Here is a 24,033-nt window from a genome sequence, read left to right as displayed (position 1 = left end):
AAGGAGTACAACATCGTGACCGTGCGCATTAGCGTTTGTTTTTATGTCAATGTCCCTCGGAGACGTCGTTGTCAGGTGAAAGCGCTAGCTAACTAACGCCTTCTGGCCTAGCCTTTGATCCCTCTCGACAAATACATCGCGTTCCAAGATCTCTGCCGCCTATCGTTCTTAGGCCATGGCGGTGAGGAAATGCGTGCGCACAACAACACGGTTGCTATCGGAGATGGGGATTGAGCTATGTCTTCGCATGAGAACGATTCACGCATCGGAAGACACGTTCAGGAGATAAAGTTCCGAGGAGGTCCCTCTCACGATTATCGCTCCCGGATAGGAGCGTCCTTCTTTTACGGGTGAGAGCATCCGCCAGTCCGTTGTGTTAAGTCTGAATTGCCACGCGCTCTTGGACAGAATGACATTTCAGACGTGTCTTACTGCGGCCACGATGTCTTAGCAGAGACTCTTCCTTGTACGCGTCAGAATATTGATTAAATCCTCCTCGATTGCCTAGACGCTGTCCGACTACTGTTTTCGAGTGACCCGAACAATCAAATCATCTCCTTCAATCAGCTCGATGATCGCAATGCCAGGCTTCAATTCATCCATCTTCTGGAAATTCTGCTCATTGCCTGGCATGAGTTGAACGTCATAACGACAAATAAGATAAGCCAGCGCCATAAAGATCTTCTGCTTCGGTTGGAACCGACCCCCGGCAATACATCACGCCACCGCCAAATGGCCTATAACTCGGATGCGAGGAAAACTTCTTGTTATCAGCGAAGTGATTGATGTGAACTTCTGCTACGTTATCACTAAATACTGATCTGTTAAGATGCAGCTGTCTGAATGGGATAAGGAGTCGACGGCCTGCTTTGAGCGTGAATGGGTCCGATTTGCGTATCTGTTGTCAAAAAACGAGCCGATGACGAAGAGTTAAAGACACGCATCGACTCTTGGAGAAGTGCAGTCAAGTACGTGGTCTGGGTCTGGAGAGATGGGATGATCAGGGCACCATCTCCGCGGACAGATGACTGGAGCTCCTCGCGCACATTTGCGACGAAGGATGAGTTGAGCTTGGGGAAGGCGGTCATCCAGAACACAAGCTTGTAGGCGTTGGTACTGATCCTGATGCCGCCTTAGTACCCTAGATATAGGACCTTTGAGAGGCACTACTGACACCCAGTGAATGAGCGCGATGACCTTGGAGAACTCGCGGCTCCTAGTATCACGCATATTCGGTCTATATGCCATGCATCAGCCTCTCCTTTACTTACCCCTGCGTAACCAGCAGGAGATCGAATGATACGGCCCAACTACTTGGTATCATTGGTTATGTGTGATAGCCCGGGGCGAAAATCACTTCCTTCATGAATATAATCTTCCTCCTGGCAGAATGACACTGATGAAGGTTTCGCAAAGGTTTTCGTTTAGTTATCCATATATCTTGAACTGAACTCATCATCCTTTGACGCTACTATCCGTTTCCAGTCTTCGAGGCTTTGAAAATTGCCGTTGGATTGCGGACTGTACCCTCAGTAAACCGTTCATATGCGTACTATTGGCGAGAAACACGGTGGACGATGAAAGTGCTTTAGTAGCCCGGAACGGAGGAATGTCGTCCACTGGGTCATAGATGACGTCGAATGATAACATATCGGGTTGCGACCAATCTGCTGTCCAGGAAGGTAAGTGCACCATCGTTGCGGAGTTCGTTTTGCAACAGGTGAGTATGTTGAATACCCCTTCGTACTGTATGATGCACTCACAGGCTAAGGAGCACGCCGCTCCGGGAGGATTGTATAGTCGGCAGCGATCTCATAGCCAGGATCTGCAAGTCCCAAGAGGGCGAAGTTTCGATCTCTGGGGTCCGAGACTTTGCAAACTTGAGCTTGCGCAAGTAGCCCAACCAGATTCTTCTTTCCCATACGTGCCCAGTCTTTTCGACCATCGACCATGAACTCGGCAAATCTGCTGGTGAGTCCTGAGAGGACACGTCTGTGCAGCTCGTCTTGGCAAATGTTCATGTTGTCATCCAAAGACTGCCTGAAGAGAGCTTGCTCCAACTGCACAACACTTTGCACTGCTTTTGAGAGAATGTTCCAGCCAATGATACACTCACAGAATATCAGATAAACCTGACGCGCGACGACAACATCCTGGTGACCCAGCCTCTTTGCCACCATTGACAATCCAGCAGATCATGGAGAGCGCTCCAGTCAAGTTGGAGTTGCTCATCGCGAAAATCTGCTGAGATTAAACCTTCGATGAGCACCTTCATATCGTCTGGCTCAACGGAAAGGGCGGACCAGAGCTCCAAGCGTTCGGCGATTCTTATGCATCGGCCATTGCTAGGATCCTCTCCTAAACAAGCCAGGACCACCTTTGCAGACTGATATATATCGCGCATGAAGCCCGCTTGATAAGATCTCTCATGTTGGTCTGTTTGGTTCATGCAAATTAGGTCCGACCATATGAATTAAGGAATATGTTGTAGTTCCGCCTTATGTGCTGCTTTAGCGACTTGGCGTAGAGCACGAGCAAGGTTGGCGAAGGCATTGAAACGAGTTCCATTGACATACAGTACTTCTTTCTCTTCGTAGCTTCCTGCTGAGTAGGAGATAGCGATGAAATCGTTATCCTCGTGGGCTTCTAAAGAGTTTAGACTGATGACCACAAGACTTGCATTCAGAGTTCTTGCCTTTTGAACTGGGGACAGTCGCAAGACTCGTATCTCATCTTTTGAATGATCGAGGTCTGAGTATAGATAGCTTTTGTAAAATTGTGAATTGGCGGGCGTGCAAAGATTGTCTTGAATAATATGCCTCCTTGTCCTTGCAGAACAGCATACTGAATCTGTAGGTGCATCCTCATCGGGTCTGTAACTTGTGTCAGATTGTATGCTTCAGATAGGAGTCATTAGTTATGCAACCAAAACACCGGCGAGTAGCTTGTTGTGGATATCCTCTTTGTTTTTGGTTGCGTAGAGCAATGCTTCGATTCTTTGAGGCATTTGCTCTAGGCTCAGCGTTCAGGCAAATTATTTCAACTCACATGGTCGACTCAAGAAGCTCCGCAAGATGCACGCAGATCCTCGTTCCGATCGATCAGCTCTGCTGCTTTCGTCACGATTTTTGTCCCGACTGGAATAAGAGAGGAGACCCAGATGCCTCCAACGTACGCAAACAGGCACAAAACATGTTCCTCATCATCTACCCTATCAAAAGCAGAACCCGCGCATCACTTCCAGCCCTTCTCTGTTGTATTTATTAGTCCTAGGGCTCCTCCACCGTTACGTCGCGGCGCTCATTCCGCGCTGCTCCACCAGCTCCACCACTGCCCCACTGCCTAAAAATCAACGCTGGCAAAAACATACAACAGCGGGGATTCGCCGATTCTCACGAACTCGACTACTAATCCGCCGGTACACTGCTTATATATGGCTGAGCGGACGGGAAGCCTAGTTCTCAGTGTCCTATGGTCGTATGTGTTTGTCACTCCGTTTTAGAGTCTTATATAGTACTTGCAAATAGCGCAGGCGCAGACAAGATGCTGTGCTTTTGGCGCGCTCGACCACGAAGAAAACTCTCTATCGAATTGCATGTTAACTGTGTGTGTAGCGTGTCGGTGAAACAGGTTGGTATGATGAAGATCGCTGAGCAGGACAGAGATGTCTCGACAGGTGCCCTCACCATGCTGCGCATCACCGCAGTATACGCCTGATTATACCCGTAGACTAGATAGATGTAATACAAGGCCTTCATATGGTTCCGAGACAAGAGTAATCTTCAGACCGCCAACTGGTTCTAGACTGATCCATTCGATCGTCATCAAGCGCGGTGGCCGGACTGACTTTGTCAGGCTACAAGCATTAGCAAACGCAGCACAGGCAAGTTGTCCACCGCGCCACAATGTCACATCCATACACAACAATATAATCGCCTGAAATAATGTATTCATACCGCCTCAGACGAGCGATCATGCATAGTTGTGGCTGGCTGGACCAGGGGCGGATGAGTGCTTCTCCGCGCCGCAGATTCCATACGCTGTTATCAGTGAGATTGAATATCGCATCACGATGATCGAAAATCTAGGCCTGCAACGGAAGGGACAGTGCCGGTAACTTAGTGAACGTTGCTGATATTGACCGTGGCAGAAGTTCGAGTACTAGTCCGTCATCACGAGCTGAACCGGTATCCTCACTTGATTTACGCCAAACGAACAAGGATATCGTACTAAAAGTGATGCGGACCAGCACCTCCGGATGTTTCTTTTTCGAGTTTGCCCCAGTGCTTTTAAGTCGTAGACAGCTCTTACACTCCTCTTCAGATCAAGCTAGCAGTAAGGACGGAATGAGTGCTCTTTTAATCGTCTAGCCAAATCATTACCACCGCGCTGCAGCCTAGCTCGTGCGCAAAGCCTCCAGAACGATTATCTGTTCCTACGATCCCTGTACATTATTCCTGTAGCAGCGCCCATGTCGCAAGTCTCAGGCAGCCACGTGGAGAAAGTCGCCGTACTCGAGCAAGACTCCAGCTGAAGTATGAGATGGTGACAAGCCATGACACATCGACGGCGTTCGGCGGTGAAAATAACGGTTCTTGAGCAATACAATGCCATTGTACGAGGTTCGAGAATACGGGGCGGCTTGATCATGTTTCTAACATGCTTCCTCAGCGTATGGAATCAAAGGCTTTTTTCTACACTCGATACACGCCATTCAGTCTAAAACCAAAAAAAAAAAAAAAAAAAAAAAAGAGTCATAGACCGAAAGTAAAAGAAAACATCCCCGGATCGCCAGTCCAAGATGAAGCCTGCTACGGCAAGCCACCTCTTTCCACCCTATTCGTATGTACGACGGTTGCTTCGCTAATGGACAGAAGTTTCTCGTATTTATCGCTTCTTCTGAACGGAGTATACTGAATTGACACAAGCTATCAATGTCTTGGACTTCCGGCTCAGAACCCGAATGTCCACATAGAGATCGGCTACAGTACCTGGGCGGCGTCCAAACTCGAGCACGATACGTCGAACAACTGCAGCAGCAACTTCAGTGGCGATACCGTCTGTACTGCAGATCCTGAAGGCGCAGATCAGCTTCTACCATCCAGATCTCATGACGTGCGCGGCCCTCGCCGACCTGGGGATCGGATTGCGAGATTGCGAGCTTGCAAGACGCGGAAGACACCAGACGCTGTTTGTTCTCTGACCGAGGTTGTCGATGGCCAAAATGAGACTATCGGTGTGTTCTCGTACAACGCCCGCGGGAGTATGACTCCAGTGAACGAGGAAGTCAGCGCCGGTATCTGAGGCACCGGAGAAGGAATTCTGAGCTTACTTGGGTAATTCTCTGTTGATGCTCGACTGGGGTATGGAGTGCAAATATGTTGTGTGTTGAGCATCTGTACTTTGTGAACATGCAGCCACTGTCTGAATCAATATAACTCTCGCCTCCTCAAAGCCAAGACTTCAGATATTGCCTGAAGCAACAGTCCCAGATTTAACGAACCTTGGTGACAATCCCGTTCCGGCTAGTAGACAAATTGGTAGTAAAACAAAAGAGACGGGCGAGAGAGACATTGAAATGAAGTGCCACGCGATGCATTACTAAAGGGTATCCAATCCGCTCAATCCGCTCGCTCGCTCGCTGAAACATCCATATCCTACAAAGAAGCCGAAGCCATGGCTCCGCACGCCTCTCTTTGAACCACCCACCCTAAACCCTCATACTACTCCTCCGCGGACTCCTTCCCCCATCACCCTCCCGCGGATCAATGCTCCTCGCCCCCTCCCACCAAGTCTTATCCTTCTCCCTTCGATGCGGCATACTCTCCCGGATAACCGTGCTTCTCTCGTCAAAGCTGCCCGCTCGACTCCTTCCGCCGCCCCCAATAGTGCCACCCCTTTCGTACTCCGCTGTGCGTACTCTACTCTTACTCCTCCCCTTCTTCTCCACGACAGTGGAACTGCGCCCTAGCCCCGCGCCCGGCTCGGTGAAACTCCTCCTGCTAGACCGCACCGCCGTAGGGCTCGCCACACTCGCACTCACCGGCCGCCCCTTCTTCTTTTCCTTCTTCGTCGCTGGTGGTCTCTTAGCATAATCGTAAGTTTCGGGATCCCTGCGACACAGCTCCTTTTCTATCCCCCATAGCGGCGCCTCAGGTAGAATTTTCACCGCGAGGGGGTCCTTCCATTTGAGTTTCCAGTGGATGTCCGGGTCCGCGTTGGGGCCTGGTGGGTACTCGACGACGAGGCGGTAATTTTGGGTGAGCGCGGGACATTCGTAGAAGGACTTGTCGGCGGGGCCGGGGCCGCCGAGACGCACGCGGGTGCGGGCCGAGGCATGGATGTATTCGTTCGTGTAGGTGAGGGGACGGTCGGTGGGGCGGCAGGTGAAGGGGTCTGTTTCCATGTAATGGCCGGGTGTGCGGAGCTATTTCCTGTCTATCAGCACGGAGGTTTTTGAATTTGAAGGGAAAAGAAGAAGGGGGAGTCCATACCGCGGTGCCACTCAGAGCGTACACCCCCGTAGCGGAGTTGTAGATCTCGCCAAACGACCACGGGCGGATATCCTGTCCTTCGCGCCGGTAGTATCGCTCGTTCTCCTCGTCAAGCTCAAACAGATACTCGTCGCGCATGTCCAAGAATGGCGCGAGCTGCGACATCATCCACGCGAGCGTGATATTCGCGATTTGCTGGTCGTCATATCCGCCCCCAACATTCGAATGCACGCCGGGAAACCACACCTGCCGCAGTGTCGTTTTGTTTCCCGGCGGCTTCTCCCAGACGGCGGGGCTGAACGCGGACCGTTTCTCATCCAGCGCCAGCGCCTGAAATGCGTTCTCGACGCAATTACTCAGCTTCGTGTCGTAGAAGCTCATCTCCTTGCTCTCGGAGTTCTGCAGCCCGAGTTTCTGAAGAAATCCAAACCGCGGTGTACCCAAGCTACCCACCGTGTCCCACACCGCAATAACCTTGATCCTTATATCTAGCCGTGTGAGTCCTCGCCGCTCAAGCTCGTCCGCGTACCGCGGGCTGCTTGCCGACGGCTTGTGTGGGAACGGCATGTCCGGGTTTTTCGGGACATATTTTGGGTCTCTGCGATGCTGGACGTCTTCGAAGACCTCGGGCAGCGCATTAAGCCCCTTCTTCGTGAGCAGTCCCACCTCCCCGATTAAGCCCCCTATTGCTCTCGCCGTGAACGACCCCCGCGAGAACCCCAGCAAGAAGATCTCGTCGCCCGGATGGTAATTATTCGCAAGGAAGGAATACGCTTCCCGCACATTGTCACCCAGGCCTTCGCCCGTGGCACCAGAGATGATGCGGTTGAGCCGCCCGCCCGAGCTGCCTACGCCGAAGTGGTAGTTCACGATCTGGGGCACCCCGTCCTGGCTGACTGCCTTGATCGCTCTCGACATCCGCGTGACATTGCTGGGGACAGACAATTTCCCATTGATCATCCCGTTATCGCTGTTCAGCCACGTCCCGTCGCACGCAACGATAAGCCGCTTGAACATGCCTCTCCCGCCACTGAGCCCCGGCGCATCAACGAATACAGGGCCTCTGCTGCGGGGCCGCGGAGAAGCTGGTAATACGATCTCGAGCGGCGGCTTGGGCGGGACGGGAACCACGATGGGCGCAGAGCCGCGCGCGTTGCTCGGTGCCCTGCTGTGGCTGCGGGCGCGCGAGGGTGCATGCGACATGGAGACTGAGGCGCGGTGGCGGCGCTTTTTTTCCTTGTCTGATTCGGGCGAGGGGAAGTACCCCGAGTCGCTGCTGTCCGAGGAATCCACCGTGGAGGTCACGGGGGGTGAGTATTTGGTAGTAATAGTCCGCCTGTGGCGGTGGTGTAGATGGCCCTGGAGCGGCTCTTTCCTGGTAGTAGAGAATCACGTGTGGCTGATTCCGAGCTTATTCAAGCTTATCCCGACGCCGGAGGTCCAGGAGGTGGGTTAATGGTGGTGGTGATCCACGGTAGTCGTTACGCTTGCCGCAGACAACCACGTGCGGCTCAAGCCTCATGCATCCACCGTCACCCGAGCCGTTGCGAAGCCCTGCAGCAACCCAAAAGCGTCTTCCAAACTCTTTCGTTCTTGCAGTTCGGGATGTTCCCAAGCCTCCAGCTCTTTCCCAGCCTCGGCAAGTCCAAGTCGGTCGCACCAAGTCCAGACCCTGTGTCAACTCAACTCAATCAGGCCACAGCAGCGTGGGCAATTCCAGCGGATAGTTTGTTTCTCCAGCAACGGATGCGCGCGCAATCAACGTAAGGAGCGAGAAAAGTCAAAAGGAGAGTGACGTGACAAACTGTGCACGATTTCCCCGTCCGTTGGGCTTTGGGCGTCGACGTTGCGACGATCTTCGCTTGAGCTTTCGACGGGGTGGCTGGGGGTGGCTGGAAAGGACAGGCACGCCTCACCTCAGTCTCGATCTCGCACGCCGCGAACCGTCCAGGAGTCCGAATAGGGCAACTCGTCACAGTACACCGTCGACGCCAGCGTCGTCGCGGCGATATGGCGGTAAACAATGGCTTGACGCAACGACACCGTCCAGCGCATCTCGCATCTTCTGATGGGGCCGCTAAGTCAGGCACGCGTGTGTGCCAGCTCACCGCGCCCCAGAGGGTGATCCCGGCCATCACTGCACCTAAGAGCGCTTGATGGCCGGTGTAGAGATGCAGCGGGGCGGGGCGCATCGCATTAGATCGCAGCCTCGCCGTCGTATCGCTGGACGTACTGTACCGTACCTGGAACGACGGTGGAGCTGCGCTTTGTTGGCTGAGATTAATACTCTGGACTAATGAAGACGTATAGCGAAATCACTAGTATTTCCTCCCTCCGCTAGGACACTTTTCATTGTATCACTGTACCTGGAGCGATGGTGGAGCGAATGGTTCACTGGCTCGAATACTACTTTGTACTATAGCAGGGAGGGGACGTTCGAGGTTACTTGTTAGTCGTCCTCGTGTGTCTACACAACGCCAGGGGAAAGAGACCCATCTACACAGACTGCAGCCAGCTCGTAAAATGCAGCGCATGAGATTTGTACTGGGCCTCACACTTTGCTCTGTCGACCTCGTTTTGCCGGTTGTACCGCTCCGCAACAAATGAGCAAGATACTCGCGTATCATAGGTAGCCCTTACACACCGCCCTCGACCTTTACCTCCACACAGCTGCAATAGTCCCCGGAGTCCTCCACCTCCGGCCTAGACTATACACAAGCGATGGGTTAGAGGATGCTGAGAATACTTTGCGCTGGTGTGGTGATTGGTCAGGAGTTGCGGTGTTCGTGCAGCTCTTCACCGCCTCGCCTCATCGTCTGCCGTCCTGCATGTGCATGTTCGCAATGCATGCACGTAAGAGCAATCCCAGTAGGGCCGCGGGAAGAGGGGTCAGGGAAGACAAACAAACAATTTATTGTCAAAGGTAAATGGAATGGAGGAAAGGATGATGAAAATTGAGCAGGCACGGTGAGGCTGTGGTGAAGTTGAGTAGAAGATATGAACTGTTTTTTGCATTTGTCCAAACACTTTTATCTGTTCTGTTGTTCGCCTTGATCGATCTGATTCCTCTGCTCTCCTCTCGCACTCCCTCGCTTTGCTCCAATGTGCGCCAGGACAGTAAACAAGACACCCAGTGTCAGCAATATCCCAAACACACACATGCTATCGTACAAACAGTCAGAAAGACGCCTTCCTTGCTAACGCCAATTTCGCCCAGATCCTGAGCTTCCCGCTCGCGCTGCTCCTTCTAGGATATCGACGCCATTAAAAAGTATGAGAGAGATAGAAATACGGAATGTGGAAGGTAGATAGCAAATCCCACGGAAAATTGCCCCCGCGAAAAGGAGATTCGTCAAATGGTTTCGTCGCGCTCTGCAAAATGCCCCGTCCTTAGCGTGCTGACATGTCGATGGACCTCAGTAGTTGCCAAACAGATCATCCAGCTCATCAAGCTCGATGTTCTCCGGACTTTTCATCGCCCACTCGTCGTCGTCTTTCTCAGACCACGAGTCGCTCGCCTTGAACACCGAAGGTGGCATCTCGATGTTGAGTGCAGGCTTGAGCAGCGGGCTGCTGATGGCGAGCACCGGGTCGAACGCCGCGTGCTGCATCTGGCCGAACAGCGCAGCCGCGGTCTCCGAGTTTTTGCGTGCGGCGCTCTCCTCGGTCTCGACGAGCTCGGGGATGCCGTCCATATCCATGGCGACGTCGAGGCGCGTTGTGTTTTCAACGACGGCGCTGTTCGAGCGCTCGCGCTCCGCCTGCGCGCTGCGGCGCCGCTCTTGCAGCGAGGACGCCGTGCGTGTGAACTCGCGCTCATCGACTTCTAGCGGAGGCGACTGGGCTCGTCGGTTATGCGCGATGTTGTGGGTCGTCGGTTGGTGGGTCGCGTTAGTGAATGGATCGCTAACCGCATCGTCGTAGTCTGAGAGGTCAAGCTCCGGTGAGGGAGACCTCACGTCGCGCGTATGCGAATCTGCATCGTTGTCGTCGGATGCTGCTGAAGAGAGCGACGGCGAGATGATGCGCGCAGCGGAGGGGATGATACCTGCATCCTCCGGTATGGGCTGGTGCGGGCTGGTGGTAAGGAAATAATACACGCGCTTGGGGTGGGTGCCAACAAGCTTCTTGTCGAGGGGACACCGCGACAGGGCGGACCAGTTGCGCTTCAAGTATGTCGCAAGGCGTGATGAGATAATGGCTGCAGGGTTCGCGGAGCTGTGGCGCGTCAGGATGGGCAATGGAAAGCTAGCGCATGAGCTGCGAACATACCTTTCAACAATGGGAATCGTGGGAGAGAGGACGGTGGCGAGTTCTTTGAGGAGGTGGGGACGATTGCCCGTCTTCTCGAGTTGCTCGATGACGCCGACAACGATGGTATCGTCGATGCCCTGGGTGTCGACCTTTGTTGCCTCGCCGCCGGGCGACGGTGGCGGCGAATCCGGAACGCGGCCGGCGTTGCTCTTGTCGTCGAAACGCAACGCAGATAGTCGCGGCGGCGAGCTCGGTGAGGAGGACGAAGAGCCGGAATGTGAGCGCTTCTGCCTCTTTGCGATGTGCTGGCTGTCGGAGGGCGGCGAGCGTACGGATCGTCCAGGGAGTGCGATGCCGAGTGATGGAAGCGACAGGCTCTTTCGCCTCGTATTATATTGTGAGACCATGGCGATGCAGGTATTTGGGACTGCGAACACGCAGAGTGCTCACCACTGGTGGAAGAGGAGGAGTTGCGCGGGCGAGGGATGCGAATTGTTGTGCTAGGAATACCAGTGGCTGTGATTGGACGCGGAATGCCGTTCCCGTCCTTGCCTGTACCGTTGCTGCCTGCTCAAGCCCAAGGGTTGGCGTATCCAATAAGTAAAGATGGCGGGATGCACGATCAGCCCAGCCGTCGTGTGTGTGCGGGTGCTTCCAAGTGAAGCCTGCTGTCGCCTCCTGAGTGGACTGCGCTGACACAATAAAGTTGCAGAATGAGACCTGCGATGTGATCGTGTCGAATGGACAACGGAAGAATACAGCCCAGATGGATTGCTGTTGGTCCCTGGATGGGTTCTGAGGGGAAGTCGTGAGAGATGAGGGAGTGGAGTGGAGCGGGACGGTTTCAAGAGGAAGAGGGATGAAGGCCGTGCGCAGTGAATGTATGTCAGGGATGTCCTGACTGGGCATATGACAGCATACTACTTTTAGAGCCTGTTGGCGTTGAACGGGCCAATTGTGATTGGCCTGGCTCACCGGAGTGTGGCTAGACGGCCACCAAGACACCAAACTTTCATGTGCCTCTATCGATACCACGAGCTGTCGTCTCCGAAGCTGCTCCCGTCTGCGCTAACACGCAGTACCTGCACAGCAGCACGTTACGTATGCGCCCGTCTCTGCTGGCGCCCGCTGAGGGGCATTGTCATTACTTCACTTCTGCCTCATCCTCAGCCCCTAAGTGAGCGAGAATGAGAGAGCTGCCAGACTGCAGAGCATGTCGTCACCTCCAACCTCCAGATTGATGAGGACGAAGATCCTCCGTTGACCGCCTCGGGCATCCAAACAGGCAGGTTTCCACAGGCTGTGATGATATTGGTGTCGCATCTCTCTCGATCTTCAGTTATACAGGGGAGGCCTGCTAGCGGCCAGGCTTTGGATAATTTAGCCCTGAACGCCGTGCCGGGTCAACGACGGGCGGTGAGCTATAACTTTTTTCTGCTAGAGATTTTTTAAAACTCAGCTGGCTCCTCGGCTCTACCCACCGCAAACGGCGGCGCATATGCCGAGTTCTTCCGTAACACATGGCGATGGCAAACCGTGCACCCGCGAGCATGAACGGAGCCGCAGCGTCCGCGCTGTTGCTGGCGAGGGACAGCAGTGGTGCGATCAACGCCATCCGAAACGGCGAGCTCTTCGCGCCTGCTTCTGGAAAGCTGCCGGGATCCCTGTTTCACAAGCCGGTGCATCCATCGCTTATGACAACGCACGCGAGCCCACTCGTTGCCCCTTGCGAATCGTTGCGCATCCCATCCCGATCGGGCGGCTTGCATCACACAAGGCGGCTGCTTGCTCGTCACTTCCCCACAAAAATGTGGGAAGGTCTGGCGCGACCGGGCGCGCACCAGCAGCTAGCTACCAGCTGCGCTTCGGATGCGGAGTCTCATCCGCGGCGACCAAGCGAGCTTCAAGCTTCAGAACCATCGCGCGCTGGTTGTTTGCTACGCTGATATCCAGAGATAAAGAGCGGCTGAGTCATGCATGTCAGCTACAGGGAGGCCTTTAGTGGACGGCAAGCTACTGCATGCGCTGCCGCCCTGTCTTTGTCTTGAGGCTTGAGGTGAGCTCATAAGGGACTATCCTCTTGGTCCGCGCGAACAGCGGTACTGGGTCGCGTCGAGGAAGCGGGTGGGCAGTCCACCCAATTAGTCTTGTTGGATTGGAATGTGGAGGATCTTTGATCTCCAGATCTCTCGCTTGAGTTGCAACTATGTTCTCATCGGGGCGGTTTGCCCCTCATCCGCATCTTCCCCACAGTGTCGGAGGCGACACGATGGAGCTGGCTCCGCAGGTATCTTGTAGTGTACAAACGAGCTGTCGTCTTTCCGACGACGATATCCGCTTTTCAACGGCTGCACTGCAGCTGCACAGCTAACATGCTGTGTTTGCTAGTTACCCCCAAAGACTCCACCACGGCCGCTGTAGAACCACTGAGTCGGGCGCTTGTGACACAACAGTCTTCTCGCCCCCAACAAAGGGTGAAGGCGCTTGCTTGTATCCTCGCCCTTGCCTGGGACGAAGCTCTATCCACCAGGTGGTGCCGAGGTTGTATCGCTTCATGTTGACAACCTCAAGCCCGCTTTCCTCGACAATCTTCCCAATGTCCTTGTTCCAAAAGCATCCATGAGCATCGGCGTGACCAGGAGCAGTCTTGTCGAGCAGGTTGTTGAGCCACTGGTAGTGCGACTTGCCGTGCTCGAGGAGCAATATCTGCCCACCGTCCTCCTTCGTCGCAGCTTCGAGGTTGTGCAGGAGCTTCACGGGGTCCGGCGTTGAGCAGACCCCCATTGTTTGGATCACAGTATCGTACCCCTGCTGTGCATCGAACGGCGGAATGATAGGCTCAAGCGCAGACTGGTGCTTGAAGAAGACGCGACTGAAGAACTCCGGATGCGTATCCTTCCATTTCCTTTTCGCAACCGCCAGCATAGGCGCGCTGTAGTCCAGCAACGTCACTGTAGCGCACTGCTTGGTGGGATAGAATGGAATGTTCCTGCCCGTGCCCACCGCGACTTCCAGTACGTGACCGCGCACCTTCCTCATCATGTCCTTCCGCCGCTTGTTGAGAAGGAGCAGCGTCTCTGCCGTGTTGACTTTCTCGTCGTAGCCGTCGGCCTCCTTATCGAATCGGTCGATGAAGTCCTCCGGTAGGTTCTCTGGTACTTCCGCATTGGATACCGAATAGTAGAGCTGGACACAGTACACGCCCAAACCAAAGGCTGTTAGCCCACCGAGAAAGATGGGTATTTGCCGCCAGCGCTGCAACCTGTTGATGTACGACGGTGCATGTTTCTGCTCTTCAGACAGCATACGAATGTCTGATATTTTGGGACGTTCTGCCCATACTTCCTTCGCGACCCTTCGCAGTTCAGTGTCAGACGGATTGATGCCTCGTGGACTTGGTCGGGGTCCTGGATACTGCGGTCGTGACCGCGGCGAATGGGTCAGTGCCACGCGCGGCTTGGGCGGTATCCGCTTCGGTACCTTTGGGAGCTTGGCCATCTCGACCCAATTGAGGCACAAGCAGTCGTAGAAGAATTATATCGATATGAAAGTAAGGAAGTCGCTCACCTCGAATGTTCTTCCTGGCAGGGTCCATGCCAAGCTGTGGTCCAAGCTCCACACCTTAAGTCCGATGGGAAGTCCGGTAGGGCGTGAATTTTAGACCGGCAAGAGCCGCACTGCGCGATATCGGCTTCTCCGCAACATCCATCAGACGATTCGATGCAGGGCTAAAAATTGTGTTGTCCTCTTGCTAGTCTGTATATACTTGTACATACCAACCAAATATATTAATGTTGCATCATGCCGTCCTCATATGATACCCTTTCGTCTGTGCTTATCATCGGAAGCGGTGCTTTCGGCCTCTCCACCGCCTGGGCGCTCTGCAGAAATCCTCAGTACAAAAACACTTCAATTACCGTAGTAGACAGGAATTCGTTCCCTTCCACGGACGGCTCGAGTGTAAGTGGCATGTGAACTGATCTAACAGTCCAGTCCACTCCATCGCACCCTTGTCTTGATCGCGTGCTCAGCGCATCCAGGTCGACTCGTCACGCATCATCCGCCCCGATTATGCCGCCGCACCCTACGCCCGCCTCGCAAGTGTTGCACAGAATCGCTGGCGCACCGACTTCGCCCCTGAACACTACCATGAGACGGGCCTCTGCTTGACTGCATGTGGCCCCGAGCAGAAGTATGTGGGCGACTCGCTGGCCAACGTCCAGAATATCGGGACCGACAAGATCGAAGTACTGGACTCTGCAAAAGACATCGCAAGAGTGTGCGGACTGGAACGCACCCTCGATGATGCGTGCGGCAGCACAGGATACGTGAACTGGAGCTCTGGCTGGGCCGATGCGGAAGGCGCGATGGTCTGGCTGCGGAAGGAAGTGAACAAGTTCAACCGCGTGAACTTCGTAGTCGCATCGGTCAAGAGACTCCTCTTCGACTTCGACAGCAACACCGTCTCGGGCGCCACCCTGAGCGACGGTTCCGAACTCCGCGCAGATCTCACCATCTTAGCTGCAGGCGCCTGGTCCGCCTCCCTCATCGACCTGCGCGGCATCTGCAAGTCTACAGGACAAGTCCTCTGCTACAAGCCCATCTCCGCGGATGAAGAAGCCGCCCTTGCGAACCGGCCCACTATTCTCAACCTCTCCAACGCACTCTTCATGATACCCCCGAGCAGAGGCAAAGTAAAGATCGCCCGCCACGGCCACGGCTACCTCAACCCCACTACCATCCCACACCCTGAGTCACAAGACCCCAATGAAAAGATCACCGTATCGCTCCCCTACACACACGTCACAGACCCTAACCTGGTCATACCCGCCGAAGGCCGCCGCGCCTGCAACGACTTCCTGGCCTCCATTCACCCGTCTCTCGCCGTGCCCTCGCGCCCATTCACGACCACGCGTCTATGCTGGTACACCGATACGCGTGACGGCGACTTCCTCATCACGTACCACCCGAAGTATAAAGGGCTCTTCATCGCGACAGGTGGCAGTGGGCATGGATTCAAGTTCTTGCCTGTTATTGGAGATAGTATCCTGGAATGTGTGGAGGGAAGGACGCCTGAGGAGTTCAAGGAGAGATGGCGGTGGCCTGAGGACCGGGTACCGGAGGAGGAGTGGGCGGGAGACGGGTCGCGGGGTGGGCCCGTCGGGATGGTGCTGGAAGAGGAGTTTAGGAAGGGAGAGGCGAAGCTGTAGGGCGCGAGTGGAAGAGTGTTGCCATGTACATCTCATGGTGGCGTTGGTAATCTTGCATATAGATTGCAGCGAGCGTACTTTTGGCGCCTTATCCCAGTAGAATATAGATGACTCAAGGTGCATTTTATGTCAAGCTTATCTTCCTCTTCCCAAAAGACTTGACCAATTTATCGATATGGAACCTCGCCCTCTGTCCCATATTTGCATCATGAGTCTGGAGAGGGAGTTCTAAGCTTTGAATGGGCTCATCAAACATATATATGCCTGGTTTCTTCTGTTTCCAAAGATGCGCCCTGCCGTCGCGATGTGAAATTATCCCTCTCCCTTCCGAATCTAGTGGCCGCAAATGCACGGATAGCGATTACATGCCTGCTAGCCTACTTCTGTTGAGAATCCGAGCCCATAGGGCTATGTTTACGGAGTGTTTCCCTCACCTCAAAAACCGTTGCAAAACATTTGATGTGGAACCTCTCGGCCTTCGCTTTCAAAATCCAATAGCAACATGGTCATGTCCAGTATTATGTCCCACTATCGAGAAACACACGTCGGCAAATAATCCTCGGTTTGTCATTGTCTTCTCGAAGCTGTTGTACCGAATTTAGGTGTGGTATCGAGCCTTCTCCTCGCCCCCAAAGTTTCGCATCCTACGTGAATGTCCGGCCGACGCTATGAGCCCGTGGTCGAAGGGTTTCAACAGATGGTATGTATGGGAGTCGTCTTTCGCCTGCCTGCCCGAACACTTTCGCATCTGACAGCATTGGTAGTTTTTCTCCTTGACACTTATAACTTTAAGTATTAGACTTATACAAGAAGATCTCAGTAATCCATGCTTCCAGAAGCGTTTCGGAAACCTCACCATACTCTCTGATGTGGAGCGCTAGCCTAAGATCCTAAATCCGTCGCCACCTCGTCTACGTGAGAGTCATCCTTCTGGCTCCTTACCGAAGCTTCTCATTTACCTTCCTATGAGGACTATTTCTGTTCTAGAGGCCTGCACTTTAGAACTCCACGCCAGAAAATATGATCCTAAGAATCTATAGTGTTTCGGCGTTCCTTAATGGCGTGCAAGCCAAGGGAATGTCTTGTAAGAAGGAGTGTACCTCCAGATGACGTGAACGCGTACAGTGGAACCTGAAACTTGGTACACCGGGAATCTATGTGTAGCGTGGAGTCAGTGACTCAAAGATGAGAGGAAATCGGACAATGTTTCAAGCACGAGCCCGGTTTCGAGAGCGAATATCATGATGATACATGCGTTGCTACAAGATATTCATGCCGTCCAGTCCAGCTCCACCCCCTATTCCTCCAGCTTCACATCCTGCACCACTTCACCCTCCGCAAGCTACGATGACACAGCCTGCACGCCCGCTGCCGCTACTGTATGCCTAGCCTCATATCTTGCCGGTGCTTTTTTCAGTCTTGCCAATCCTTTCTATTCCCTTTCAGGAGCATTTGTCATGTGTACGCATGGACGTGTGTCAACTTGAAGCCATCTACACACCTGAGTCCTCCGCCAACACCCACGCGCCAAAGAACATACTAGCTGAGGGCTATCGATAGCACCGATATAATGAGTGCATGTAGCGAAGGTCGAGTTGCGTTTTCGAAGCCACTGCGCAAAAGGGCACATGCGCTGTCCGTGTATCTCTTTTCCTATATGTTTGTGGTCTATCGCAAGTCAGGGGCTTGCCGACTTTGAAAAACTCCTCCTGCCGATACCTACGGAGTGAAATCGAGAGCCTCTGCCCTCATGCCTGTTTAGCTTTCCAAGCCGATCAAGATTGGCCTATCGTTGTTTTGATAAGACTTCGAAGTAATACTGGATAAATGCAGAAGCCGATCGATTTCGTTGCACTTTCCAATCAGACATAACTTGTTCCACTGCAATAGCCTTCGATTAGTTCAGGTATTGATTAGTGTTACTCGCCGCTGCTCTCATTCATACGGTAAAATAGTGCGCAGGAACGTGAAGCAGCCTTGAGATTTGGTGCCGCTGCAAAGAGCATGCACATGCTTGCTTGCGTGCTACGCGCAATACTGATGCAAGCTGGTACAGACACTGCGCACCTTCTCGTCGTCTCGGCTAGTGCTGGACACTTCGTCGTGTCGAGAGATCGCACAGACCGTGACGAACTGGATGAGGTCAGCGAGGTCTATGGAACGTGCTTGTCTTGCCTCAAGACCACATTACGAGGCCAACGCTTCGACTTGGCAAGCGTTCAAGATGAGGATAAGGAGATTTCGCGTTGTGCAGAGAAAATGCACGTGCACGCGCTAAAATAAGCTTAATTATTAGCGCTGCTCACTGGCGACGTCGCTCCAAATCTACACACGATCCGGAGCAGCTCGCCCCCATCCTAAATCACCATGCGGACTGCTCTTCATTCTAATACCTCACATACCATCCCCGAGGATGCGTACACCTCACTTTCGCACCACCTGGCCAATGCCGCGTACCCGCCCTTCCCCGAGAACAACACGTCCAATTTTGGCGCATCTTCACCGCCCGAACAGCACGCCCTACCCTCACACATAGACCAAAACGGCTTGCATCTTGATCCAAATCTATCAGCACAGTCTAGCCGACACCTGAATGAGCCAGGTCCTTCGACCGCTGCACACCATGACTCCCATGACTTCACCGAACCCTCTACACCCTCCGAACCCAGAGCGATAGCCGTACCGCCTCCTATACCGCCTAACACCGCTCCTCCGGGACAATTCGATATGCTTCCTCCTTTGCCATCTACACACCCTACATGGCAAGCGCTTCACACGTACGCGCAGACCCACGCCTCGGCTCATGGCTACGCCCTCTCCATCAACACCACCGCTAAGAATCGATCTCGCATAAAGCTCGCTTGCGTGTGCTACGGCGCCCCGAAGAACACCCACAAGCTGACGCCTGAGACAAGAGTGAGGAAGAACAGGGTGAGCTACAAGACGGGCTGCAAGATGTGGATCGAGGGCAAGAAGGGCGAGGATGGGCTGTGGGCCCTGCGTGTTGGCGAGGGTGCACATAATCATGAGGGAAGAGTCACCCAAGGATGGGCGGTGCAGCGGAAGCGGACGTGGGGTGTGCAAGGAGGCCGTGTCGGCACTGGCGGCGTGACAGCCCTGGAAGAGCAGGAGCGGCAGCGCATGGGCAGCGTTGATCAAGGCCAACCTATTCAAGATGATGACGTTCCGCCTGACGATACACTCTCAACACCGAACGGAAGCAGCAACCGCAAAGCAAGCCACAGCCTCGAAAGCGGCGGACTAGTCTGGAAGATCGTCGAGCAGGAGATGCTGCGCAAGAATGTCGCGGGGCAAGGCCGCGACCGCGGCGTCGGCCGCACTGTACAGATCCTCGAGGAGAAATTACCAGGGATCCACATTTTCAAGCGCGACGTGTACAATATCCGGGCGCAGATCAAGCGCGCGCGGAAGGCGGCGGGTCAGCAGCTGGGAGAGAACCTCACGCTCTCGGATGACGAGGAGAACGAGCTGTCGGAGGCGGAAGGATCGCCGCATGCGCATCCTAACATCCATCACAACTACGCATCGGCAGCGCACGACCATAATGACCAGGTACGCGCCGGCTTCGCGCAGATCGATCCCAGCCTCATTGCACAGTGCAATTCCGCCCTGGAGGCCGTCCCACGGAGCGAGGACGAAGAGACCGAGCTCGAACGGTTGCGCAGAGAGGTTGGCGGACTGCGGCATGCGCTCATGCTGCGCACAAAAGAGGTCGAGGAGAAGAATGCCGAGATTGAAAATTTGAGGGTGCAGGTCGAAATTGGGAATATAAGAGAATTGGCGGGACAGTTAGAGAGGGTGCGGCAGGCGTGAATCCAAAGGCATCTATGTGGAGCTAACCACCTGTTATGCCCTGAAGATTGTATCTGTACTTTTGAGCGTGGAGCACGGCTATGTGCGAGAACGCTCGTGGGCATGGATTTGTTTATGGGTATTGTATGTGTATAATGTGTGATCTAATCTATCAATCCGCTCGGGGGCCAAGAAGACTGTCATCAGAGACTTGCTTTGGACCCGCAGATTTTACGCTTCATAAGACCAGCTACTTAATATCCCAAATTCTCGCTAGACTCCAAGTCGACGATAAATTGGATTCGACTCTGCAAAGTCAGCAGAATGATAGTAACAGGCACTCTGTACTGTGTTGCACTGTCCCAATTTTGTGATGCGTTGTGTGGTCTTGGATGGATTCGAGGAGCGCAGCAAGGCGGCTAGAGGAGTCCAGGGGAGTGCATTCACATACTATGAACACTAAGGGTATTTGTTACTGTGTATACTCTCCGCACAAGCCTATTTACGCTGAACATTACCCCGACTCCATTCTAGGCGTTTACATAAACAGGGCGCGTTACTATAGTCGCTCTTGCGCCCGTTTTGACTGCCCTGCTTTAACGAATTAATTACTCCGGATAGATCGGATATATGTTATATGACAACTTGTTTGTGCTACAGGTAATCAACGAACTTCCTATGTCGCCCATACTCTCACCCCTCCCGCGCAGATTGCACGTCAAAACAAGGAGCAGATGACCCTAAGAAGACTCGGTGTTTTATCTCCCTCTGAATTGCCCTATCTTACCGCACCGCCGCTCACCACGTACCTTGCCCTCTCGTTCTGCTGCAACACATCCCCGCCTCTCTATCCGGTCTGTACCCTCAGTTCCACGACTAGCTCAACCTAGTTCAACGCCATGCCACGGTCATCCCCTTCTCACTGCTCTCCCTCGCTAACTCAATGCACCTCAACACATCCCGCACGTCCTCCACCTTGACCTCCAGCTCCCCCTCGCCCCTTATATACCCCGCGACATTCTCATATAGCCCCATCCACCTGCCTCTCACGTTTGGTACCCGGCCAACCCAGCGCTGACTCGCCTCGTCGAAACTTTGAATCTTCTCGTCGACCTGTTCATAACTAGCCAAAGTTCCACGGAAACGGTCGTCTTCGCGCGCAAAATCGGCATCAGTAGGTGCGAGATTGGCGGATATCGATTCTTCCTGAGGACACGTGCTGCGCTGTTGACATTTGGTGTAACTCGACTTCGTTCCGCGGATCCAGTATTTTAGTTGCTTGTCCATTGGCGACACGACGGCCGTCTTCACGGTGACGAGCAAGTCCTTCTGTGGACCGCCATATTGCAGGATGACCGTGAACGAATCCTCAACTGCGCTGGGCGCATCCGGGTTCTCGACGGCCCGCTGGGAGCGGAGAAATGCGGTTACGTGGGCGGGGCGGCCGAAGAGCGTGAATGCTTGGTCGAGGGAGTGGGTTCCTTTACGCGACACGTCCTCATTAGCTTCGTATGAAACGCAGGGGAATGGGGAAGAGAGGGTCTGTACCGAGACCGTACAAGTGGCCTGAGCCAGGCGTGTATTCCTTCGCCGTCATGCGGTGCAGCCAAGGCGCACGGTCGAAGTCATAGTGGATTATTGCTTCGACAGGGGTGCCGAGCATAGAGTTTTCGAGGAGGGCTCGGAGTGTGAGGAAGTCGCCGTCCTATGACCCTTTCTATCAACGTGCGTGACCCCTGGAATTATAGAAGTAAAACCCTACCCAGCGACGGTTCTGGAAGCAAGTCACGATGCGGCCTGTCTCCTTGGCGACTTTGATCACGGAATCTGCCTCTGCCGTGGATCGAGCAAAGGGCTTGTCAACGATGACTGGGGCACAAGGATTAGCTTTCATCTTGACTTGATATTCACCCATTTTTCATCTTTACTCCAGCACTCACGTACCGTTCTTCCCCGCTCTCATCGCCTGCTCCGCAAAGAGCGCATGCGTATCCGCGTGCGTGGCCACCACCACAAAGTCTATCTCTGCATCCGCAAAGAAGTCTTCTGCTTTTCGGTAGTGCTTGATATCCGGGAAATCAACAGTGCAATGGGAGCCTTTGGCGGCAGAGGACGGATCAGAGGGGGCCTCGGCACGCTGGAGGATGGCGGTGACAGTATAAGAGGATGGCAGGGCGCGGATGAAGGGGAGGTGGAAGGACTTAGAGGCAAAGCCGTAGCCTAGAATGCCGACTTTTATGGGAGCCATTCTTCGAGTGGGTCTTTACAGATCGATGTGCAAAGCGAAAATTTAGCCATCTTCACGATGTGAGGATCTGCGATATATAGTGCTCGAAAACCTGGTCATTGGGGGCTAGAAGGGTAGAAGATGTACGCTTTCCCCCCCGCAGCTGCACTCAAATTAGCAGCTACAATAGGCTAAAATCGCTTGGGGTTCCGCGGAGTCGCTGGCGTTCGGTGGCGTCGAGCAAGCCGCAGCTCGGGGATGCGCGCTCTAGATGCTTGGCGTGGTGTTGAGGTTGCGGCCCCACCAACCTCGGCTCGCGTCAACGTCATAGCTCCAACGTCGCGCGAACATCATGCGAGCTGCAATTCTGCAAGCCACCACCGACGCCGCATAGTGGGCTTTCAATCCACGACAATGGCATCGAAAACGCTATCTACAGCTCCGCGGGTTGCGAGAGCGGGTGCTCGGCCACTTCAATGCCTCCGAAAAGCGCCCGTCCACGCGCAGAGACGGGGCATCGCTGCGTATGGCTACGAACAGGCCAAAGCACTCACATTCAAGGAGTACGGCGATCCGCCTGCGGTACTTTCGCTGCACTCGCACTCCATCTCGCCGCCCCACGGTGATCTCATGACACTGCGCTTCCTCGCCTCGCCTATCAATCCAGCAGACATCAACCAAATCCAGGGCGTGTACCCATCCAAACCCACATTCACGACCGCGCTGAGCACCCCGAACCCCATTGCCGTCGCAGGGAATGAGGGTGTCGCAGAGATAATCGCGCTGGGGTCGAAACCCAAAGAGGCGGGCTTCAAAAAGGGCGACTGGGTCATCATGAACGGGCCTGGCTTCGGGACATGGCGGACACACGCAGCAGCGCGCGTGGAAGACGTCGTGAAGCTCGACGACGCGATGCGTGAGGGGATTTCGGCGGTGCAGGCCGGCACCGTCAGCATCAACCCCTGCACCGCGTACCGTATGCTGCGCGACTTTGTCGACCTCAAAGAAGGCGACTTCTTCATCCAGAACGGCGCAAACTCTGGCGTAGGCCGCGCAGCGATCCAGCTCGGGAAGCAGTGGGGGCTGAAAAGCATCAACGTGATTCGGGGGCGGGATGACAAGGCGGCAGAAGAAAAGCTGAAGAACGAGCTCAGGGAGATTGGCGCGGATATCGTCATCACCGACGCCGAGCTGCAGGCCCAGGGGATCCGCGACATGGCCAAGGAGTGGACGAACGGCGGCCGCGTACCCATCCGTCTCGCGCTCAACTGTGTCAACGGCAAGGCGGCCACCGCCATGGCGAAGCTGCTCGCCTCCGAAGCACATTTCGTCACATATGGCGCGATGAGCAAGCAGCCGCTGACCATCCCGGCCTCCATGCTTATCTTCAAGGATATCCACTTCCATGGGTTCTGGGTGAGCCGGTGGGCGCAGCGGCATCCCCAGGAGAAGAAGAAGACCGTGGCGGACGTGCTGGAAATGACGAGGCGAGGGACGTTCAAGGATACGCCAGTTGACAAGATTGCATGGGAGTGGGAGACGAAGGGTGAAGAACTGATTGGGAAGGTGAAGGATACGCTAGAGGGATACCGGGAGGGGAAGGGGGTGTTCGTATTTGGGAAGACGTGATAGGGATATAGGAGTGTATAGAATGTTGAAGCATTGTATCGTTCGGCATGCCACGGCCACAGCCCAGAAATCTCGTGATTGCACGTCGTGAGGTGAGAAGACAGATTTCCGAAAACAGTCTACGGCGTGACGAACGACCAAACATACCTATCTAGACAGGCTCCTGGGCCTTGTGGAAAAAAGGACACTCTATCTGCACCTCTGCAGCACCGAGGAGACAAGACTGTGTCTCGACTTTTCAATCTGCTCCAAAGTCGGGGCTCGTCGCTGGTACAAGCGCTCAGCGCGCAGCTCTACACCACGGACCTGACCGAGCATCAAAGCCATTATATGACGCCGTCCGCCTTCCTAGGTTCAGCCTACGTTTCTAAGCAACATTCAACCTCTTAAGCTCGGCTACCGTGCG

At 54.3% G+C, this 24,033-nt stretch overlaps 11 protein-coding genes across 11 annotated transcripts; 4 read left to right on the top strand and 7 right to left on the bottom strand.

Moving 5' to 3' along the window:
- Window positions 1-824: 824 nt before the first annotated feature.
- CC84DRAFT_1214914 (uncharacterized protein) lies at window positions 825-1,230 on the bottom strand (the record flags this gene model as incomplete). Its single annotated transcript, XM_018182684.1, has 2 exons — window positions 825-1,122; window positions 1,175-1,230. The coding sequence occupies 2 exons, from the start codon at window positions 1,228-1,230 to the stop codon at window positions 825-827; spliced, it is 354 nt and encodes a 117-aa protein (XP_018038780.1).
- Window positions 1,231-2,122: 892 nt separating this feature from the next.
- CC84DRAFT_1086625 (uncharacterized protein) lies at window positions 2,123-2,470 on the bottom strand (the record flags this gene model as incomplete). The annotated part of the gene is made up of 1 exon (XM_018174168.1): window positions 2,123-2,470. A coding segment is annotated over one exon (348 nt), but the record flags the coding sequence as incomplete, so codon positions are not given.
- Window positions 2,471-5,705: 3,235 nt separating this feature from the next.
- Window positions 5,706-7,941, bottom strand: CC84DRAFT_576677 (uncharacterized protein). The gene is made up of 2 exons (XM_018186734.1): window positions 6,495-7,941; window positions 5,706-6,427 (listed from the first exon to the last, which is right to left on the bottom strand). Exons 1-2 carry the CDS (start codon window positions 7,695-7,697, stop codon window positions 5,711-5,713), a joined length of 1,920 nt encoding a protein of 639 aa, XP_018038778.1. The 5' UTR covers window positions 7,698-7,941; the 3' UTR covers window positions 5,706-5,710.
- Window positions 7,942-8,838, bottom strand: CC84DRAFT_576672 (uncharacterized protein). Its single transcript, XM_018186733.1, has one exon. It carries the CDS (start codon window positions 8,684-8,686, stop codon window positions 8,186-8,188), a length of 501 nt encoding a protein of 166 aa, XP_018038777.1. The 5' UTR covers window positions 8,687-8,838; the 3' UTR covers window positions 7,942-8,185.
- Window positions 8,839-9,495: 657 nt separating this feature from the next.
- Window positions 9,496-11,634, bottom strand: CC84DRAFT_1203795 (uncharacterized protein). The gene is made up of 2 exons (XM_018181852.1): window positions 10,767-11,634; window positions 9,496-10,712 (listed from the first exon to the last, which is right to left on the bottom strand). Exons 1-2 carry the CDS (start codon window positions 11,153-11,155, stop codon window positions 9,911-9,913), a joined length of 1,191 nt encoding a protein of 396 aa, XP_018038776.1. The 5' UTR covers window positions 11,156-11,634; the 3' UTR covers window positions 9,496-9,910.
- A 345-nt stretch (window positions 11,635-11,979) lies between these two features.
- CC84DRAFT_576648 (uncharacterized protein) lies at window positions 11,980-12,872 on the top strand. The gene has a single exon (XM_018186732.1). It carries the CDS (start codon window positions 12,247-12,249, stop codon window positions 12,748-12,750), a length of 504 nt encoding a protein of 167 aa, XP_018038775.1. The 5' UTR covers window positions 11,980-12,246; the 3' UTR covers window positions 12,751-12,872.
- An 18-nt stretch (window positions 12,873-12,890) lies between these two features.
- On the bottom strand, window positions 12,891-14,293 carry CC84DRAFT_1162367 (S-adenosyl-L-methionine-dependent methyltransferase). Its single transcript, XM_018177974.1, has one exon. The coding sequence runs from the start codon at window positions 14,244-14,246 to the stop codon at window positions 13,137-13,139; it is 1,110 nt and encodes a 369-aa protein (XP_018038774.1). The 5' UTR covers window positions 14,247-14,293; the 3' UTR covers window positions 12,891-13,136.
- Window positions 14,294-14,451: 158 nt separating this feature from the next.
- Window positions 14,452-16,109, top strand: CC84DRAFT_1162366 (FAD dependent oxidoreductase). The gene is made up of 2 exons (XM_018177973.1): window positions 14,452-14,708; window positions 14,789-16,109. Exons 1-2 carry the CDS (start codon window positions 14,550-14,552, stop codon window positions 15,956-15,958), a joined length of 1,329 nt encoding a protein of 442 aa, XP_018038773.1. The 5' UTR covers window positions 14,452-14,549; the 3' UTR covers window positions 15,959-16,109.
- Window positions 16,110-18,273: 2,164 nt separating this feature from the next.
- On the top strand, window positions 18,274-20,061 carry CC84DRAFT_1162364 (uncharacterized protein). Its single transcript, XM_018177972.1, has one exon. It carries the CDS (start codon window positions 18,326-18,328, stop codon window positions 19,790-19,792), a length of 1,467 nt encoding a protein of 488 aa, XP_018038772.1. The 5' UTR covers window positions 18,274-18,325; the 3' UTR covers window positions 19,793-20,061.
- Window positions 20,062-20,451: 390 nt separating this feature from the next.
- CC84DRAFT_1114858 (oxidoreductase) lies at window positions 20,452-22,269 on the bottom strand. The gene is made up of 4 exons (XM_018175408.1): window positions 21,716-22,269; window positions 21,534-21,640; window positions 21,320-21,476; window positions 20,452-21,252 (listed from the first exon to the last, which is right to left on the bottom strand). The coding sequence occupies exons 1-4, from the start codon at window positions 22,017-22,019 to the stop codon at window positions 20,663-20,665; spliced, it is 1,158 nt and encodes a 385-aa protein (XP_018038771.1). The 5' UTR covers window positions 22,020-22,269; the 3' UTR covers window positions 20,452-20,662.
- On the top strand, window positions 22,225-23,660 carry CC84DRAFT_1162362 (NAD(P)-binding protein). Its single transcript, XM_018177971.1, has one exon. It carries the CDS (start codon window positions 22,257-22,259, stop codon window positions 23,625-23,627), a length of 1,371 nt encoding a protein of 456 aa, XP_018038770.1. The 5' UTR covers window positions 22,225-22,256; the 3' UTR covers window positions 23,628-23,660.
- Window positions 23,661-24,033: the final 373 nt, after the last annotated feature.

This window comes from Paraphaeosphaeria sporulosa (assembly GCF_001642045.1).
Source record: "Paraphaeosphaeria sporulosa strain AP3s5-JAC2a unplaced genomic scaffold CC84scaffold_3, whole genome shotgun sequence".
Taxonomy (NCBI): Eukaryota; Fungi; Ascomycota; class Dothideomycetes; order Pleosporales; family Didymosphaeriaceae; genus Paraphaeosphaeria; species Paraphaeosphaeria sporulosa.
The sequence above is the reverse complement of the archived record's forward strand: the minus strand, read 5'-3'. Positions and strand labels throughout refer to the sequence as shown.